The sequence below is a fragment of the Homalodisca vitripennis genome, chromosome 6 (genome assembly GCF_021130785.1).
Source record: "Homalodisca vitripennis isolate AUS2020 chromosome 6, UT_GWSS_2.1, whole genome shotgun sequence".
NCBI classification, from domain to species: Eukaryota; Metazoa; Arthropoda; class Insecta; order Hemiptera; family Cicadellidae; genus Homalodisca; species Homalodisca vitripennis.
This window is the reverse complement of record NC_060212.1, coordinates 41,102,177-41,123,115: the sequence shown is the minus strand read 5'-3', so window position 1 is coordinate 41,123,115 and position 20,939 is coordinate 41,102,177. Positions and strand designations below refer to the sequence as shown.

Sequence of the window (20,939 nt, the reverse complement as noted above, 5' to 3'; positions counted from 1 at the left end):
CGGTCAATAAGTGGATTGTACGAGAGTAAGTATACAGGCATAACGCTTAACATATAATACCTTACGAATGTTGAATTCAGATACATTTCACCTTCCGTTTAGAGATCCACGAAAGTGTCGTCAACAAAGAATCTCAAAATGAACTCTTTACACGATTGTACAATATATAGTTTTTACACGAAGCGGTCACGAAGCTTAAATTGTGTATGGTATTGTATATTCATATTACCCTAACCCTCGCGCGCCCTTTTGGGTGCTTGGATGTAGGAAACATTGTAAGCTTTGTAAATTTGTTGAATAAAATATTTTTGACTTTGACTTTGACTTATAGTGTAATATACGTGAAGGTGCATTTTCATTATCTCTTCATGTGCACAATTGAATGGAGTCAATACCTTACTACTAACGTCAGTCAATAAGTGGTTTGTACATAACGCTTCACATATAGTAGCTTACGAATGTTGAGGTCGGTTTCATTTCAACTTCCGCTTATCACAGCGTCTGAAATCTGACGCTGTCACCGATATGACTCCTGGAATCTGGAGGACGGGCAAAATAAGGCTTAAAAGTGGATCGGCTTCTCCTTTTTAGTAAAAAAGTTGAACTTAACATTCGTATTGAATCAAGCCTTCTACCATAGCTGTATGTAGAAATATCGGTTGCCCCACCGTGCTTTGGGTTCGTGTCTAAAGCACCGCAGTGAACTACACTGAGTCAATAAAAATACCTCTTTGCCTCAATTACACTAATATTTTGTAGTCTCTGGTGTCCAAACGATGTAAAGAATCCATTTTGAGCTTCTTCATGACCAAATTATTTGGACCTCGTCAGACGTGCATGACTCCAGATTCCAGGAGTTATGTCTGTGAGTGTCATATTTCAGACGTTGCACTAAAAAGAAGTGAACCGGAGCTAAACTCAACATTCACAGGAGATTCGATGAAGTGTATGGGGTACACGACTAGGTACTACCCTCAAGATCCTAACAGTGTTTATTTAACAAATATAATGTGACGAAACCTGCATGCGTGGGATTTAAGATTAGGTACATAATTAAATATGACCCTATGAATACCCTCTTCCCCTAACAAAACCAATTAAATTAATACAGCTCACCTATGCAGAACGAGTGTTTGGGTGAAAATATAAACTGTCTCTTTATCTAGTTTATTTCGCAATACTCTCTTATCTACTGATATTACTGGTCCGTCCTAACAACAGAGCCATTGGTCAGTGGTCTTGTGACGTAATAGAGTACCATGATAACTTGGTACCAGAGCTGACCACTTGATCAGCAGTTTTAACCTCAGTTGTTTCAGAGCTGTACAGTGAGAGTGATGTAGAATGTGATGGAACTGTAACAACACTTCTGACCCGCAGTTGTACAGGTAAATAAAGCTATATCCAATTAATAGAATATATGCACTTTCAAAAGCTCACTACTATTTTAACGAAGAATTTACCATTTACTTAGAAACCAATAAGTTTTGAACTACTTGATCGAAGTTCATAACATTTCATCACATTAGGTCATACAACGCATAAAATGTAATTGTCTAAAACCTCATGGGTTTATAATTGGTTTTAATTGCAAAAATCTCTTTATATTCGATTTTAACCTTTGATAAATAAAAAAAATCTAAAATATTTTTAAGATACTGTAATACCCAATGTCCACAAAATGTTCACATCTTTCGGATGGCTGGTTCAGAAGAAAGTTGTGCCCAAGTAAAAAATATAAAGTTACAGAACCCTTCTAATTTAAACTTTACTTACTATGACTTAAAACTCTCCTAGTCAGTAGTTCTCAATATTTTTGTCTATTCTTTTTACATCTTAAGTAGCCTCCTTCTTACTCTGCTTTCTTTGGTTTGTTCCTCTGTTGCCTTTTCTGCTTTGATAAACCTAAATATGTAGTTTGTAGGTATTTAATCACATGCAAGTCTCAAAACGTTTAAGATTCATCTAATAATGCGTAGTTTTTAACGTTTCCGTTTAAACAATCATTGGCCTCTGGTCAGTCGTATGTGGTTGGTCGGCAAATGCAGACCTATTGTGACCTGTATTCTGTAATTCAGTTCATTCAATAATGCGTAGTTTTAAACGTTACCGTTTAAACAATCATTGGCCTCTGGTCAGTCGTATGTGGTTGGTCGGCAAATGCAGACTTATTGTGACCTGTATTCTGTAATTCAGTTTCAATAATTAGTGTTGTGGTTTGTTTTTTTATTAAGTGTATGTTTTACCTAGAGTTAGTGAAGTTGACTCAAAACAGTATGGTTGTGATTCCTGATTTATGCGTATCACAACGCTCTGGTATGATTTGTTTATCTTAACATAGTTTGTAATTATGTGTTAGGTTGGTTTTTTACCTGAAGAGTACTGATTGCAGATCTCGAAACGTAGTATTACTGAATTTTCTTAACACTGAACGATGACAAATGTCCGGAAAAGTACTGACCCAATTGATAAGACTGACATGGAAAATACCATGGTAATGTTTCCATCCTTACCGTACCACTATTATGCAATAAAAACCAGAAATATGAAATTTGATAACACACAAGTAGGTGGTATCTTACGTTAATTTAAACTTTTTCAAGCGCAATTTGGCACTTGTTGTAGTATGAAGTATATTTTGTTTTGAAGAATGTGTTACTGAAGTACCGGCTCTTTCTTTTCCATTTCCTGCTTTATCATTAATAAGAGTTTTTTATATTTTTCTAAAGAATAGACACCTTAACACAATAAAACATACGATGCAATTGTAAGAATTTGGATATTGCACATTATACTCGCGTCCAAGTCGTGATGGGTCACGCAATTAGTTACTACATTTATGCAGTAGGCTATATTATGTGCATAAGATATCTGCTGAAATCTTAATTCGCCTGTTGGAACTGAAATTCTTTTTGTTTACATTATCCTACAGTGTATATATCTATGAATACTGTTCATCATCCCCAATGAAATCAGCTACAAAACTACATCCCTTAACCATACGAAAACCATATTGAACTTTTGTTTATACGTTTGATGGTTGGTTTTAAAAGTAATTCCCAACTAAAAAAGACTATTATAAAAAAATGGTTTTCTCCATTTTCTGAAGTAGTCTGTAATTTTTTTCTTCGGACAAAGCCTTATAAATTGCACGGAGTCCTAAAAGGATCTTTGCGCTGCTTCCACAGTGACAGGATATCCAGGATGGGTGAAGTTGGGGTAGGGGTAGCTTTCTGTCAAGATCCACGAGGAATAATTTTGGGCATTAATCTCAGTCGTGTCTCTCAGAAAGAAAGAAAAGCAGCTCTGAACAGCCTCTAAGCCAAAGCAGGCAGGAGTGGCACGCCCTTATGTCTAGGCTAGCAACACCTTTAACACTTAGTGTTATCGTAGTAGACAAAATAATAAGTTTTTGTTATTTTTATTCCTCGAGACCAAGTAAAACTAACCTTAAACATTATTTTCCACAAACAATGTGCACAAGCAATTAACGTTTGTATTTCTTAAAATTAAAAATTGGAAACCTATTATAAGAAAACGGACTATAACCAAAAAGGAAATAAAAAAATCATCTTATTGTTTAAACAGAAACTTAAAATGCACTTTAGTAGATTAAAAATAATTTTGGAATAAACAGAGTTCTCCCAGAACATTACCCTATATCTCTTGAGAAAACATATGCATTGTCAACGTGTTCATACTTTATTTACCAAATTAAGAGTTATAACTACAAAACAAGCTGAATTAATTTTAGCTTGAATATTATGGTCCTTTTTTTAGCTTGAATATTGACCATATTATGGTCCTTTCATCTTAAACACCTGTCCAAAACTATTCTGTAATGTATTGAATTACAATAATAATTATTATACATATTATAAATTGTTACTGGCAAGTTAAAGCCACAGCCAAAGACCAACTGTATGATCGTATGATGCTGTGACGTCATATGGGGTGATCAGTTTGAATAAATGCCATTGGCTGTTCTCATCACGCCACCAGATCATACCACCACTACCACTTCCAGTGTCCTGCCCTTGTCTCTCTCTCAGTTACCCTCCAACCTTAACCGAGCACAGTCGATGATGTAAACTAATTCAGTCTTTTATTCCGATTCCCCGTAACCCGTACACAACAATTGGCGACGAGGTATTAATGCGATCCCGCGAGTGCAATGCAACCTGTTCGATTGTGCGTAAATAATTTCTCCAAAAATTATAGTGGGAGGAAGTGTGTCTGTAGTTTGGCGTCACGTGGACTCAAAATCGGTACATTTTGATGTTGGAAGACAAGGTCGTAAATTGGAACATTTCGTCTTTATTTAGTGAAACAGTAACAATGGCGGGAATTATTGGCGGAATCGGTGACTTCGACAACAGTGCAGAAACTTGGAATTCGTATGTTGAACGATTTGAATTATTCGTTGACTGTAACAGTATTAGTGACGACAAAAAGGTTAGTACGTTACTAACAGTCGTGGGTGTGAAAACGTACAGTTTGTTACGAGATTTATGTACGCCGGAAAAACCTTCAGTGAAAAAGTTCGATGAATTAGTGAAGTTAATTCAGGACCATTTGTACCCGAAGCCATCATTCATAGCTGAAAGGTACAAGTTCAGCAAAAGGAATCAGCAGGAAGGAGAATCAGTCCCAGAGTATATCGCCAGCCTCAAGAAGTTGTCTGCATACTGCGAGTTTGGCGCATCCCTCAACGACTATCTCAGAGACAGACTGGTGAGCGGCATCAGGAGTGAGTCGACCAAGCAGAGGCTGTTGGGAGAGACCACCCTAACCTTCGACCAGGCTGTGAAAATCGTCTGCTCAGTGGAAGCGGCGGAGAAGAATGCGGCGGCATTGACAGTGAACGGCGGCAGCCGGGTCCAGCGGATGGCAGCGCATCACCACCCACATGTGAGAGTCGGCGGCAGCGGTGGCAGCGCGAGCTACAACGCAAGGCACGAAGTCAAGGTGCAGTGTACGTGCTGTGGGCAGTGTGGTCACTATAGGAAGCAGTGCAAATTGTTTGGTGTTGTGTGTCACAAATGTGGTAAAAGAAATCACATATCTAAGGTATGTCGATCTACTGAAATTAGTAAGTTACCAGACAATCAGCTTTCGAAAGTTAAGAAAGGTATATCTTATCAGTCTAATTTTCAAAACAAGAAAAACAAAGATTATAAGAAACATAATTTTGTAAATGATAGTTCAGAACTGTCAGATTCAAATAATTCTAAGAATTATGTTCAGAGTGATGAAAATCGTGAGAGTTATGTCGAGGACATACAGAATTTATTTAAAGTAAATGAAACTCACGGTGAAAGAATTAGAGTTGACCCAATTAAGATTAAAGTCCTAGTGCAAGGTCGAGAAACCATATTTGAAGTTGATACTGGAGCTAGTGTCACAGTGTGTAGTGAGGATTTTTATGAAAATAATTTTAGTTCTTGTAAATTGTTAGAAAACGACCTAACTTTGAGTTCGTACACTAATGAACCTATTATACCTGTGGGCAAAGTTAATGTTGATGTTTGCTATGAGAAAATACATAAATGCTTAGATTTGTATGTGATTAGAGGAGGTTCACATCCTTTAATGGGTCGTGATTGGCTTAAAGTACTGGGAGTTGACATTTCGTTTAAAAATAACTTGTGTGTTATAAACAGACCTATAGATAACAAGGCTAATTTCGAGACAATGACGTCCGAGCTAACTAATCAATTTCCAGAAGTGTTCACTGAGAAACTAGGTCAGTATACAGGCGAACCAGTTAAACTAAATCTAAAAGAAAATGCTAGACCTAGGTATTTTAAGCCAAGACCGATACCATTCTCATTGAAAAGTAAGGTAGAAAAAGAACTACAACGCTTAGTTGACGAACAAGTGTTAATTCCAGTAAGCAGCTCGGAATGGGGAACGCCCATTGTACCAGTATTAAAAAAGAACGGTGAAATTAGGCTATGTGGAGACTTTAAAGTTACTCTAAATCAGTATCTAGAAGTAGACAAGTACCCTATACCTAGAATAGAAGATTTATTTGCAAATTTACAGCATGGAGAACGTTTCTCTAAAATAGATCTTAGTCAAGCCTATATGCAATTTTAAAGTTAGACAGTGAGTCACAAAAATTATGTACAATTAGCACGCATAAGAGTCTTTTCTCATATTGTAGAATGCCTTATGGAATCTCATCAGCCCCAGGCATATTTCAAAGAGTTATTGAACAATCTTTGCATAATTTAAAAGGCATATCAGTGTTCATGGATGATATTCTTATCACCGCACCTAATAACGAAACTCATGTAAGTAGGTTGCAAGAGGTTTGTAAACGCCTGAGTGAAAAAGGATTTACCGTAAAGAAAGATAAATGTACGTTCTTTGTAGACAAAATCGAGTATCTTGGTTTTAGTATCGATAAAGATGAACTGCATACCTCTGAATCTAAAATTAAAGCTATAAATCAAGCACCTGTACCTAAATCTGTCACTCAAGTCAAAGCTTTTATTGGCTTGGTAAATTATTATGGAAAGTTTATCAATAATTTGTCAACAATCTTGAGTCCGTTGTACAACTTGTTAAAAAAGGACGTGCCATTTGATTTTGATGAAAAATGTCTCAAATCATTTAGCCATGTCAAGGATGTTTTGACTAAAGCACCAGTTTTGGCGCATTATGATTCAAAGTTGCATGTAAAACTAGCAGTAGACGCAAGCTCGACAGGGCTGGGCTGCGTACTTAGTATCATAACCCCTGAAAGCGTTGAGAAACCTATTGCATACCACTCTCGTACTTTATCACCAGCAGAATGTCAATATTCACAAATAGATAAGGAAGCTTTAGCAGTAGTATATGGAGTAAAGAAATTTCATCAATATTTGTATGGCCGAAAATTTACTTTGTGTACTGATCACAAACCTTTAATTAGCATATTTGGACCGAAAAAGGGTTTACCTGTTTTCGTAGCAAGCCTATTACAAAGATACGCATTATTTTTAAGTGGATACAATTTTGATGTACAGTATGTAAGGTCAGAAAAGCATGGTAACGCAGACGCATTATCACGCTTACCATTAAGCACTAAACACGTTGTAAATAATAACAATGAACCAAGGTGGAAAGGTACCTATTTACACTGTATCGCTGAAAGTTCAGTACCTTTAACTTTTGAAGATGTAAAAGCTGAAACCCAAAATGATCCTATTATAAAACAAATACATAACTATGTGATGTACGGATGGCCAAATTTTTTGTCAGGAGAGAATAGGGAATTGTTACCTTATTTCCAAAGGAAGGACGAGCTAACAGTTGAGCATGGCATTGTTATGTGGGGATATACAATTGTTGTTCCTAACAAGTTGCGTAGCTACGTATTAAATGAGTTACACGCGAGTCACTTGGGAATTGTAAAAATGAAGTCAGTAGCAAGATCCTATATTTGGTGGCCAAATATAGATGAAAACATTGAAAGCCTAGCGAACAATTGCTCTTCCTGTCTTATGGAACGTTCTAGTCCTAGTAAGAGTAATCTACATGTTTGGCACTATCCATCTATGCCATGGGAAAGATTGCATATTGATTACTTGGGTCCTTTCAAAGATAAGACCTACTTGGTAGTAATTGATGCTTACACTAAGTGGTTGGAAGTATTTGAAGTAGGCTCTACTTCAGCTAAGCTAGCTATAGAAAAGTTAAGAGAACTATTTTCTAGATTTGGATTACCTGTCACTATCCATAGTGATAATGGACCACCATTTACCTCAGTTGAATTTAAAAATTTCATGCAACTTAATGGTATAAGACATACATTTTCACCAGCTTATCATCCTCAGTCTAATGGTCAGGCTGAGAACTCAGTTAAGTATGCTAAACGTAAAATAAGATTGGCTTTTCAAGAAAATATTGATACTAAAGTAGCCTTGAATAGGATGTTATTTGATTACAGAAACTCCGTTCATAGTACTACTAACGAGACACCTGCCAAATTAATGTTCAATAGACCACTAAGATGCAGGCTAGATTTACTCAGACCTAATGTAGCCAGAACTGTGCAATTAAAACAGGACAAACAAAAAGAATATTTTGGCGGTAGAAAAATGAGAATTCTATTTCCTAATCAATCTGTATTAGTGAGAGATTATCGCTCTAAAGACAAATGGATAGAGGGCATTGTAATAAAACAGTTAAATAATGTGATGTATTCTGTTATGACAAAAACTGGTTTAATTTGGAGTAGACATATTGATCAGCTGATAGGACTACACAGTAGTATTGTTGACAGTGACAGTCAAATTCCACCATCTCAGGACCGTACAGTTGCGGAGCGTGAGACAGGCGCTCAGTGTCCGCCAACTCCAAGCCCAGTCAGAATTAGTAACACTGACCTCACTAGATCAGCTGGTCTCTCCCCCTCCTCACCGCATCATACCTCTCCATGTCACATCACTACCCCTCATTCTAGACCACGTCTTTCTCTACCCTCAGCTGTTCCTTCTCCTGTCACTAGAACAGCTGATCATACAAACAGATACCCAACTCGTATTAGGAAACCTGTAGAGAAATTAAACTTGTAAATAACTTACAGTACTTAAGGATGACATTTAATAATGATATGTGTTATTTTATATTTATATGTGTTTATTATATATTTATTATTACACTTGTATTGTTTAATTTATCTATGACTTGTGTGAATTCAATTTATTTTGAAATTTGGAAGGGAGGAAATGTAATGTATTGAATTACAATAATAATTATAATAATAATTATTATACATATTATAAATTGTTACTGGCAAGTTAAAGCCACAGCCAAAGACCAACTGTATGATCGTATGATGCTGTGACGTCATATGGGGTGATCAGTTTGAATAAATGCCATTGGCTGTTCTCATCACGCCACCAGATCATACCACCACTACCACTTCCAGTGTCCTGCCCTTGTCTCTCTCTCAGTTACCCTCCAACCTTAACCGAGCACAGTCGATGATGTAAACTAATTCAGTCTTTTATTCCGATTCCCCGTAACCCGTACACAACATATTCCTATAAGTTTTGAAATAATGCCAATTTTATTTATCCAACATATATTTCTGGAGGAGCTGTTAATGGAAATGCACAAAAAAGGTAAGTTGGTATTTGTGTTCATTGAACAGAAGGCCAATTGAAGAAAATCGCCCGTTTGTATTCATGGTTGCATTTGGTACATTGTTTAGATGCTTAGGGTTTTAACTTTTAACACAGAAAATTCTATCATCTACAAATAAAATAAAACAATGGGCCCAACAATGAACCCTGATGTAGGCCTACACCTCGTGAGTTTTATTCCCATGAAGTATTACGTAGACGTAGACGTATTAGGTAAAGTGAATTGATTAAAGTTACTCTCTGTTTTCTGTGATATAAATAAGGCTTTATCCAATCATTTACTTCAATTTGTAGACCATACAAGTTTGATTTTACAGAAGTAAGTTATGGTCAAAAAATGTTTAAAGATCGCAAAATATGGATCCTATTTTTTCATCAACTGAAGATATTATAGCTTTAGCTTACTCTTGCAATGTTGAAATATAGAATATTGCTTTCCCATACTGACACTATTCTATAGTATACAATTTTAATAATTGGAAGTTATTGGTTGTGGTGTGAACACATTCATCTTGTCTCCTTGAAGATAAATTTTATCATACCAGAGCTATTCTGTACATATAGTATATATATATATAGTACAAGAATACGTATAGTCAAAATATTCTTGATCAATGAAATGACACAGAAAACAACCTACCATCATTATTGCCAATAACAATCTCATACTTGACCTTGAACTCTACCATTGCACAAGAAACAAGGAAAAGAGGCAAGTTAACGTCTAGACGCTTATGCGCAAGAAATAAAATAGAATACTCGTGCTATCATAATTAGAATGCCAGGAAGATCCAACCGATCGCTAACATGACTTTTGATCGAGGGAAATTCCTGAAATATTGTTACTCGCTTTGGTATGTTTGAAGTACAATGGCAAGGAATTCCCGGTCTGTGTAGTTTATTTCAACATATTCCAAAGTTTTAGAAAAACGTATCTTCAATAAATTAATACATATTTCAAGGTAAACAACTTGTCTTTTTTGTAAATATTTACAGAAAGATATTATATTGAAAAATTTAATTGTGTGATTATATTAATCCAGTTAGAAAACACCGTTAATACCGAATTGGCTATTTTCATTACAACAGTTAAAAACTTGTATCTATATTATTGTTTGACTGATTTTCGTGCTGACACCTAAAAAAAACCATTTTTTAGCATTTTTCTCACATGTTTATGATTTAATTACTTTTTATGTTATTAATATTAAAAAACCTCAACCATTTACAATTTTTGAACGTAATTTCATAATACGATTATAACTTTTCTCTTCACTACAAGGAAAATGATTGTGCTAAATTGGAATTTTATTTAACTTCACTGGTTTTGAAATACAAGATCAAATCTAAAAATACAAACAGGCAGACGGCAACTAACCATTTCTGACCCATGTTTACATTGCACTTTCTGTTTGTATTGACACGAAAAACAAATTTCCAACACATGCGGAGATTAAATAAACATCCTGTATATAATTTGTAACATGATTTAGTGACATTACTTATTAAAACAAATGTACTATTTTAAATATTATAAATTTAAAAAATACATGTACTGTATTTTATTTTAGTTTTTAAACACAATTTTTAGTTAATCTGTAATATTTGATTAACCTTATGACATTATCACATAAGGGATAACACCTTTTATTTAGCTAGAACTGTTATATAAATGAGTTAATTATCAACTTTGTATAATAACTTTCGTTTTGAGCGCTGATATTTTTATACCTAATGTTCATATAACGGAACCTCAAATCAGGCTTAACATTTGAGGATCCTAAATTTTCTCATCTAACTGTAAAATATGTGAAATATAGTGACAATCTTTTAGTTTTATTATACGTTGTATACTTCAATTTTAAAGACATATTTATGTCAATTATTTATAAATAGACGATTTTGGACATCTAGTCTAATCATTTTAAAGTAATGTGGAATATCCGATGTGTGATGTATTAAGACATATGTATAAGATATCTGTATCGAGTGAGAAATTAAATTCTTTCTCATTAAAACTAGACATAAAACAAACTTAGATTAAAGTCCAAATGAGAAAACGGATAATTAATCCTTCAGTTATATCTTTATTGACATTGACAACTTCTGGCACACAAAATGTTGCATACGCAGACTTGTCAGACAGCTACCAAAGTCTTCATGTTTGTACGAAACGCAATGAGCAGTTTTGACATTTTTATTTTGGAAGCATCTCTGTAAAAATAAACTTATCTGTATTTATATATGTTGCAGGTCCGGACTGGTCAGAGAGTGACTCCAGTCTTAGACTTTTGCTCGAATGAGCTGACCAGGACCATGTCTAGCTACAACCCCAGCGATACCTTCTATAACAGTGCAATGTATCAGAATAGTTCCTCTTCGTACCCTGGGGAGCTGAACCATGGATCCTCCAGTAACCAGCTACCACACTTAATACACTACTACCCAGAGAGTCATTGGCCTCCCACAAACGTTCATGGAAATGATGCTACAATGACATCTACAGCTTTGAATGATATGAACGTACAAATAACTGACCTGACATACCATCAGCCAATGAGAACTGTTAATTGCCTCAATAGAGTCCAGACCAAAACGTCCATGGGAAACATACAACACTACCCTCCTCCGTTAGATCAGCTAATTCTTAATCAGTTACCTAGTATACACGTGGGTGTGGCTGAAGATAAGAAGCCTCCAGCAGTGAAATATGATCAACAGTTTCACAATCCTGCTAAGAGCTTGGATTCACCTCAGATTCAAAATGGCTATGCACAAGAATCAACTGTCAACAATGATGGCACTGCTCATTATTTTAACTTTTCAACTTCCAGCAACCAAACATCACAGTTACTAACCTACCGACAACAGGGTTATTGGCCTTCCACAAACCTACATGCAAACAATACTATGATGACATCTACGGATTTGGAGGATTTGGATATTCAAATAACAGACCAAACGCACCATCGTCCTCTGGCCACAATATCAGTTACAAGTCCTGCAGTGCCAGATGATAAACAGTTTCACAATCCTGCTGAGAGCTTGGATCCACCTCAGATCCGAGATGGCTATGCACAAGAATCTACTGTCAACAATGATGGCACAACCCATTATGTCAACTTTGCATCGTCCAGTAACCAAGCATCACAGTTAATAACCTACCTAGAACAGGGTTATTGGCCTTCCACAAACCTTCATGGACATGATGCCCGGATGACATCTACAATATTGGAAGATATGAATATGCAATTAACAGAGGCGATGCTCAATCAGCCATTGGATAGCGTCAATAGAGTCCAGGCAGGAACGGCAATGGGAAACAACCAAAACTGCCCTCTTTTGGATAATTTTATGGCTACAAATTCAGAGGCATCTACTGAAGAATCACAATTAGTAAATGATTTTGATGATGCAATTCCAATTTCTTTTGATGCAGCATTTGAAGCAGCTAATATAATCTTCGAACCATTGGAATACAACTCTGCGTATGTCTCAGAAGGAACCAACATTGAGGGGCAAATTCTTAATGTACGTATAAACATTCGAAACTAGTTGCATGCAATCTAACAAACAAACAACAAAGCCAACTAATAGTAATTAATTGCTTTTTAAATCTGAAAGCTCTTTCTTCTCAGATTTATTTGCATGTACGGTATATAATTTAACAAGGGCTAGACTTGGTCACTGTGTAAAGTGACTCTTAATAAAAAAAATAGCAACAACAAAATGACAAAAATAACAATAAATAAAAGAATGATGGAACAATAAATAATAGGGATATCCAGATAGTGACAGACATTTTTGAATGGTGCTGCAGTGGGCGGAGTTACAGCCGCCATCTTGGTGTCAAAACACTCCGGCGTTCAGAACGCATTGAGTTGTAGTCGCGCGCGGTCTGTATCTCTTTTACTTTTCTCACTGTGGTTAATTAAAATAAATTTAAATTAAATTTAAATGTACAATATAATTACAATAAACAATATAAAAATTCGGAGCTAATTCATCTCCGATCTTTTTGGATCTCTTCAGATGGACATGACTCCAGATTCCAAGAGTCATGTCTGTGACAGCGTCAGATTTCAGATGCTGAACCAAGAGGAAGGTGGGCTGGAGCTAAACCCAACATTTACATAAACTTATGTTAATTAATACACCACTCTAAAAAGCTTCATAAATGAAGCACTACAGTGATAGCTGAACTTAATCATCTTTTTTCATTTTTAAATGGCAGTTCATTGTGAAATAGACAATACGAAATTGAAATCTCATTTAGAACCCAAAAGACTCTTAGGCCAAAGTCTCATAAAAACCATACCGAAAAGTGGCACACAGAACTAAAAATCATTGTTTAAAGTTTAAAATAATTTTGTGATATGAAACGCACAGGTGATACAAAAGACCACTAGTGACGCACAGTGTGATAGGTGGAGGCCGAGACCTGCCAGAGGTCAGAAGCTCCCAAAGGCAGGACGATTCTAGTCTGGAGCTCCTAAAGAGTGGACCTTGCCAGAGACCAGTACCTACTGGAGGATGGGATTTGCCAGAGGCCAGGATCTGCCAGATAGAGGAAGTCCCTAGAGGTCGGGACCAGACGTTGGGAGCTTCTCTCTACAGGCTGAGATTTGGCAGAGACTATAAGATCCCAAAGGCAGTAACCTGCCACACGATGGGACTATCGGAAGTCAAGAGCTACCAGAGGTTGTGATGGGCTCTGATTTTGTTTTGGTGTCTTTAGTTATTTATGTTTTATTTTAAATTGAATAAAAACAAGGAATAAATATCTCAGAGCTTACACAAGCTGACCATATAGTTTAGTCCAAATTTTTGTTCTATATTTGGATCCTCAATGCAACCCTTAATTTCCAGAATAATGAGCCGTCAGAACAGTTCCCAACAATATTACCCCGAGAACCTGCTATTCATGATGAAAAACCAACACAACAAGATATACAACCTCTCAGCACAAAGGGTGGAAGACCCCGCAGGAACATGAATACACTTCAAGCATCCGTGGTAAGTATATACTGTTTACTTTAAGACAACACACGTAAAGTAATGAGCACAAGTGAAATTAATGGTGTTTAATAGTGAATGCAACGATCTGTGTAGTACATTACTACTTAAGGATTGTCAACCAATCCTTAAAAACTGCTAAGGGACCTACAGTTTAATGTTAGACCATAATCATTTCAGTATTAAATTTACTACTATATATCAGTTTATTAAAATCACGTGGATTTTTAGTAAAATTTGTATTAATCTTTATAGGAATGTCAGTGATTGATTTGATCTTCTTGGCATTCCTTGAACAATATATCATTGGTAGCACATAAGCGTTTAGACTTTGGCTTTCCTTCCTTGTTTTTTGTTCTATAGTAGAGTGAAACATTAGACACAAGATTGTTTAGTTTTTATTTGCAACAACGATCATAACTTTTATTTCTACGCCTGATGTATCAAGAATATTTTGACTATATGTATTGTATTATGTTAGTTGATAGTATAGTGAGCCGTTTGAGAGCCTAAAATATTAATATGACTTTGGCCATCATAAAAATTAATCAATTCATAATGATTTCAGAACAACAGAGTGGTATTGCCGCCAGCCCCTACTATTAATGAAGAGGTTCCAACACCTCCCAAGAGAAAACGTGGAAGACCTCGCAAGAACGAGAATACATCTCAATCCTCCACTGCAAGTATTTTTTATTGTTTTAACATTTCTGATGGAAAGGAATGAGTGGATATGAGAAAAATGTTGTTTATGTCTTCGAATGATAACATAAATTTAGAACTTAATCAAACCAGATAAATTTGACCTTCACAAATGACAGTATTAAATGAGTATGTTGCACTGATGGTGTAACAACTTTATTACAGTTCTCAATACATTTCTCTGTGTAAATATTTTGTTAGTATTTCCTATTCATTGAACAAATAATCAGTAACAAATATTTTAACTTTACAAATTATTGATAGTGTTAAGAAAAGTTTAGTAGTGTAGTTTTATTGAGAAAACAACGGGATGAGTTATTAGAATTCCAAGACCTTGGTATTAGTTTTGAACTTGACCTTAACTGTTCTGACATTATATCACAGGTATGTTTGAAAAATGGGGAGGGTCAGTTATACAGACATCAAAATCCGCTTTCATAAAAAAAAAAATAATAATAACTCATATTCCTGAAACAGATATAATAAACCATAAATTAAAAATTTTTTGATAGCTTTTACACAAGCAGTTTATAAATATGTACACAAAGGCAACACTGAAAAAGTGCACACCAAAACACTTTATACGGGTGTACATATATCTTGGTTTACTGACAAATCCCTTATATATAAACCATCGGTCTTCATTCTACAGAAATTTTATGAAATTTTGCATTAACAACATACATTTATTTTCTTGAATATATCTGACACGTACGCTAATTGCAAAATATCTGAGTAAGTGAAAAAGTTCAGTTTTTGGTGTTTTTTGTCTATAAAAAATACATAAACTTTATGTCTAAGCTCAAATATTCTGGTCAAAGCCTTTCCTCTCGATAATCAGCGAGCTTCAGTATCAAACAGTAAAGCTGAGTGTTCTGAGCCCATTATTTTACAGAAAAACTTAAAAACTCGAGACTTTAAAGGCTGCCCTTTAATGGCATTGACTTTTATAATGACCACGTGTAAAATTTCGTTAAGTTCCGGTGTCATACCTTTTGCTACTAAAGCCTCTCTATGAATTATGCAGTGTATCCATCTAGCTTCTGGAGCTACCCTTCTGATCAACCCTCGAAGTGCAGTGTACTTTCCTGACCTAGCCTGAGCTCAATCTGCACAAATTCCTGTATATTTGATTCAAGATATGTCATTAGCCTGCTAAAATGTACCAATCATTCGGAAAATGGCAGTGGTATCGACTGAAAACGTCTCACAAAAAAGCAACGATGAATCTTACGTAAGATATTAAATAAACAACTCTATGAAGATCGGTAGCTTCATAAACTTGCTTTTTTATTTTGTACGTAAATTAAATTAATTTTTCTGCAAGCATTAGCCCCCCCCTAAATCTTCATTGCGCCCCCCTTGTGGGTCGCGCCCCACACTTTGAGAACCTCTGCACTTAGGAGTTTATTAGTAGACGTTTATTATTTAAACACTGCTATGAAAACCAACTTAATGAAAAAAAAAATGTGAATGAATCATGTGGCAAGATATTTCGAGAAATATTTCATTTGTAGTCTTTAAGTTTTGCTTGAAACTTCATTTCTAGTCAAGAATGAGTTTGACGAAGGTGCATCTCTATCCATAGGATTGATGAGCATTATTGAACTTATCACTCAATAGGTTGGCAGATTTTCAAAGGATGAGGGAAAAAGTCGCTTCATAACATTTTTTCCTACTGAAAAGAACACTTTGACTGGACTAATTGGGTTTTGAAAAGATTGTTATGGCTGCTTACTTGTATAGAAATTTTCCTTAAGAAAGAAGTCGATAGCCGCTATGGTAGTTTTAGTGAGAGTCTAGGTGGACTGGATTAAAAGTATTAAACTGTATTTTTCTTGGATCATATTTCTATAATTTCAGGAAGAATCTGAGCTATGTGCTTTTACAATTCAAATTTACTCTTGGCTCTTAGACTTCTTGGAAGAGTCAATATTGAGGTGACAGGAACAGTGTCCTAGAAAACACTTATACTTGCTTTACTGACCAAATACATCCCTTATTCATATTTCAATTACTCTCGTACTATCTTCTAATTATCATATATTAAAATATTTTATTTCAAACCAAATCAGTTTAAAAATACCAAAGACTTCTTTTGAAATTGAAGTATCCCAAAACATTGTGTTTTGCCTGGAGATGAGGGTGAATGCCAAAAGTTCTTATGTTTTTGTCTATTTAATGTGAATTCTAAAACTATTTCTCGTTCTGATAGCTATTTCTGGGTTTACCACTATTAGGATAGGACGCTAAACTCTTTGATAGGTAAATATAATGTTTAAATGTATACAACAAGCAAATTAGATATAATTTTCTTGAATTCTTTCAGATTGAAACCCTCACCATTACACCCCCAATTCAAACAAGCCAGAATGACGTCACAAAGGATAGGAAGGCAAAACTGAAACTGTTGTCTCCGGATTTCTCTTTCAACGAACAGTCATCCCCAGGTTGTTCAGGTAACTCGATTTATGCCAAGAGTGACACAAAGGTACCAGAGGACAAAGAGAATGCAGAGTATGTGCCTGAGGAGGACCTGACTGAGGAGGAGTTATCTGAGGAGGAGCTGTCTGAGAAGGTGACATCGCTGGAAAACACAGAAGAAGAGAGACGAAAGAAAAACAACTTAGCGTCAAAAGATTCTAGGAAGAAGCTGAAAGAGAAACTGGCTCAGCAGAAGCAACTGAAAGAAAGACTGTCCAAAGACAACATGAAACTGAAAGAAGTGAATAAGAGGCTAGAGGAGGCCTTGGAAATCCTACAAAAATCACAAAACTTGAGAAACTGTAAGGAGGGATTTTAACACTCAAGGCCCCTAATGATGATGTTATTGTTATTATTTTCTACAGCTGCATCATGCCATCTCCATTTGCAGCATCGCGTTGTAGTCGTGTACTAAGTGCGGTGAATCGAATTATCTTTGGTTGGAAGTCGAAATCAGCATTATACCTAGGGATAGGCATAGTTACTGAGTCTTTTAGAGTGAAAAGAAATGAACTATCCAATTTTGTCACTAAATTTTAAGGTTCTTTATTTACATACCTCATTAAATATTAAAATCATAAATTTTCAAATAATAAAGTACAAAAAAATAAAACATATTATGTTAAAAAGACATTTTTATCAACATAGACATACAGTATATGATTATATATTTTTTCATTTCAAACTCAATTAAGAAATTTTACTTGAAGTGGAATTCCCATATAGTAGCTTTTTCCAGGTAAATTTATTTTGTAAATATAAAATTGTAATGTAGTTATCATTTACAGTTATATAATGTAATGTTACATTATATTATATTATTGTAGTTAGATTTAAGTAGAATACAAGTAGAGCGACAAGTTTTATATTTTTGTAAAAGTGTGATTTCCAAATACAAATTTGACAGTTTCTTATTGTATAGTTAAGGCTAATTTCTTAAATAAGGAACAAATAAAAAACTTGTATTAGATTTTCAGAGACGTTTCTAAGGCGTTCTCTACATTCTTTCCAAATCTCAGCAATAACTGGGTGCAAAATACGTCATTTTACACTTGGCTTTGGGTGAGCGTAGGAGATTTCACGTTTACCTCACAGTGGAGAACATCCCCTCCCTGAGAGCTATTCTCAATGAACTGATGATTATTATTTTCATTTTTGATATAGGCGTAGTAGAGGTGGAGTTTCCAAACAAATTCCAAACTTAAAAGTTAACTTGTTCGAAAGACATTGTTTATATAGATGGATACACACAAGGGCAGAAATCTACTTTCTTCTGAGAGACAATGCGCAAAACACTCAACCAAACACGTTTACAAAACCATGTAATTAACTAAAATTGTGTTACCCAGTGACAGACATTTATTGATTTTTTTGTATGACTGTAGGTATTCCCTCTGTTTAAACGGCAATCGATATTCCAGGTATATACGCAAACTCTCGTATAAGTATATACAAGTGTTTACAATGTACTTAACATTGATTGACTTAACATACAGACAAGAAAGTGAGTTAATAGAAAATGTAAGTGCCATACATGAAGTTCATACTCCGTCCAACCCAGTCAACATAACACAGTAAAAACTCATAACATAACATTTAGCTTATGCTGAATATTGTAATTTTCATCAAGCTAAACATTGCAGATTAAATTAAAGTGTTTAACCTTTATATGAAACCAATCATCCCAACAAAGTAACTTCATCACATGTTTTAACTTATGTAGCTTCCACCTATTAAAATATATAAGTTTTTGAAACATGTATAATTAAATGTTCGCAATATATTCTGTTTACTTATTTGCTTATTCTGTATTTGTCTGTTGCCAACGTGGTTACCAATAAGAGCAATGTAACCAGAGTCAGTTTTTGACAGACAGAAATAAGAACTCCTAATGAACTAATTTATGATTTTCAGTTGTGAATAATGATGAAGGGATAGGAGATGTAAAGTTTTGTATCAAGTTTACTTATTATACTGTATAGGCTATATTTAATGTATATTCACATACAAATCTTTAAATTGATCTTGTATTGTATCTATATCATTAGTAGTTGTTTTACAATAAATGCCACCTAAGTTGTTACATTGAAAATTGGCTTTGCCGTTGATGTCATAAATAAATAAATATTGAACGAAATTTTGTAATAATTCACTTCATATTTTTTAAAGGTTGCAGAATTAGTCTAGTAGAGCCGTATTGATTTTACTGGACATAGAACTAAATTGTAAATTCCTTAGAAGATATCAGAATTGTAATAAATTTTTATAATAAAGTGAGATGTTGTTTGTAATCGACTCCATGTAGAAAAACTTAAAGGTAGTAAGAAAAACAATAGTCAAAACCAGTACAAAAACATGAAATTGTGTTAAATCCATATTTAATGATTAAAAACTAAAAGATCTTTAAATAGGTCTGTAAGACTGAGGCAGAATGCCAAATTGTATGATTCAGACTGTACAGCCTGTCTGCTTACTTAGAACTACCATTTATTTATGTTATTTTATATTAGTTTGGGATTAGAATAAAATATGTAGCTTAAGTTTGAAAGCAATGAGATAATTGATGATGACACAGATTGTGCTATTCTACAGTTACAGATTGAACAAATGCCAGACTCTGCAGAAAGTGATAAGAAAAGAACCGAGAAATGACAAAGAACTTATACCAATCTACAACAATGCTTTGCAAACAGATGGAACACTTGAACAAACAACCAACGAACTATACTACTGGAACGCGCACTGCCCATAAGCAGCATGTTGTGTTTTCCGGTCGCACACAGCTGTGCGTTACTGGTGTATCCATGGATTTGCAGGCGCTTAAAGTGGGCAAGAACTCACCAAGTTCTGTACTCCATGCCAATGATGCTGATCTTAGAACACATTAACTTTTTATTGATTTTAAATCTAAGGGTAAATTAAGTAGATCAAGTGATGATGTACGGTATTGAAAATTGTAAAATATTATTATTTACTCTAGTTATCTCAAACAAATGCGACCACTTCTAAATTGACAGGAAGCCACGAGTTACTTTGAATTAAAACTGTGACTAAACTATTTTTTTTTTAATAATATCTCATCACATCGAAAAAACAAAAACTTTTGACATTAAAAAAGAAACCAACTTAGAAATAAGGCAAAAATATTGGTCAAAATAATTTTATTTTCTAACACGTAGATTAAGTGTGTCATGTTTGTAAATTTTTTGTAGTTTATTTTGAAATAAAATACTGTCAATAAAAAGTTGTTTTTTTTTTCATCTGGGTAATATTTTAATGCCTGTAATATTTGTTTCCGACTTTGTAAGAAAAATAAAAGTCAAAATCTCAGTTATTTTGATATTGCACAAAAATCAGTTTTTTTAACAGAAAATAAAAATCCACGGTAAAAAGCAGCTACTAACATTTGTAATAATAAATAAATTGTAGTATCTAACAATTGTATTAAGTCTACAAGGCGTTTTAAAGTGATATTAGATCATTACTATAATGCCTGCCATATGGGCGGAGTTAGTTCTTGCCCATTTCCAGCGCCTGCAGACTCGGAACGCAGCCCAGGATTTCGGCTCGGTTTCTCCGGCCCAGAGCGCGTTCCAT

General features: G+C 34.8%; 1 protein-coding gene across 1 annotated transcript; it reads left to right on the top strand.

Annotated features, from left to right (window-relative positions):
* The first annotated feature begins 1,289 nt into the window (after positions 1–1,289).
* On the top strand, positions 1,290–19,994 carry LOC124364307. The gene is made up of 5 exons (XM_046819680.1): positions 1,290–1,388; positions 11,394–12,671; positions 14,010–14,156; positions 14,725–14,838; positions 17,188–19,994. The coding sequence occupies exons 2-5, from the start codon at positions 11,457–11,459 to the stop codon at positions 17,659–17,661; spliced, it is 1,950 nt and encodes a 649-aa protein (XP_046675636.1). The 5' UTR covers positions 1,290–1,388; positions 11,394–11,456; the 3' UTR covers positions 17,662–19,994.
* Positions 19,995–20,939: the final 945 nt, after the last annotated feature.

Bases quoted from the DNA above. Each gene is read 5' to 3' on its own strand.
- LOC124364307 (XM_046819680.1), top strand. From the start codon at position 11,457: ATGTCTAGCTACAACCCCAGCGATACCTTCTATAACAGTGCAATGTAT. The intron at 12,672-14,009 runs GTACGTATAAAC...CTTAATTTCCAG, and splicing joins TTGAGGGGCAAATTCTTAAT to AATAATGAGCCGTCAGAACA. The intron at 14,839-17,187 runs GCAAGTATTTTT...GAATTCTTTCAG, and splicing joins ATACATCTCAATCCTCCACT to ATTGAAACCCTCACCATTAC.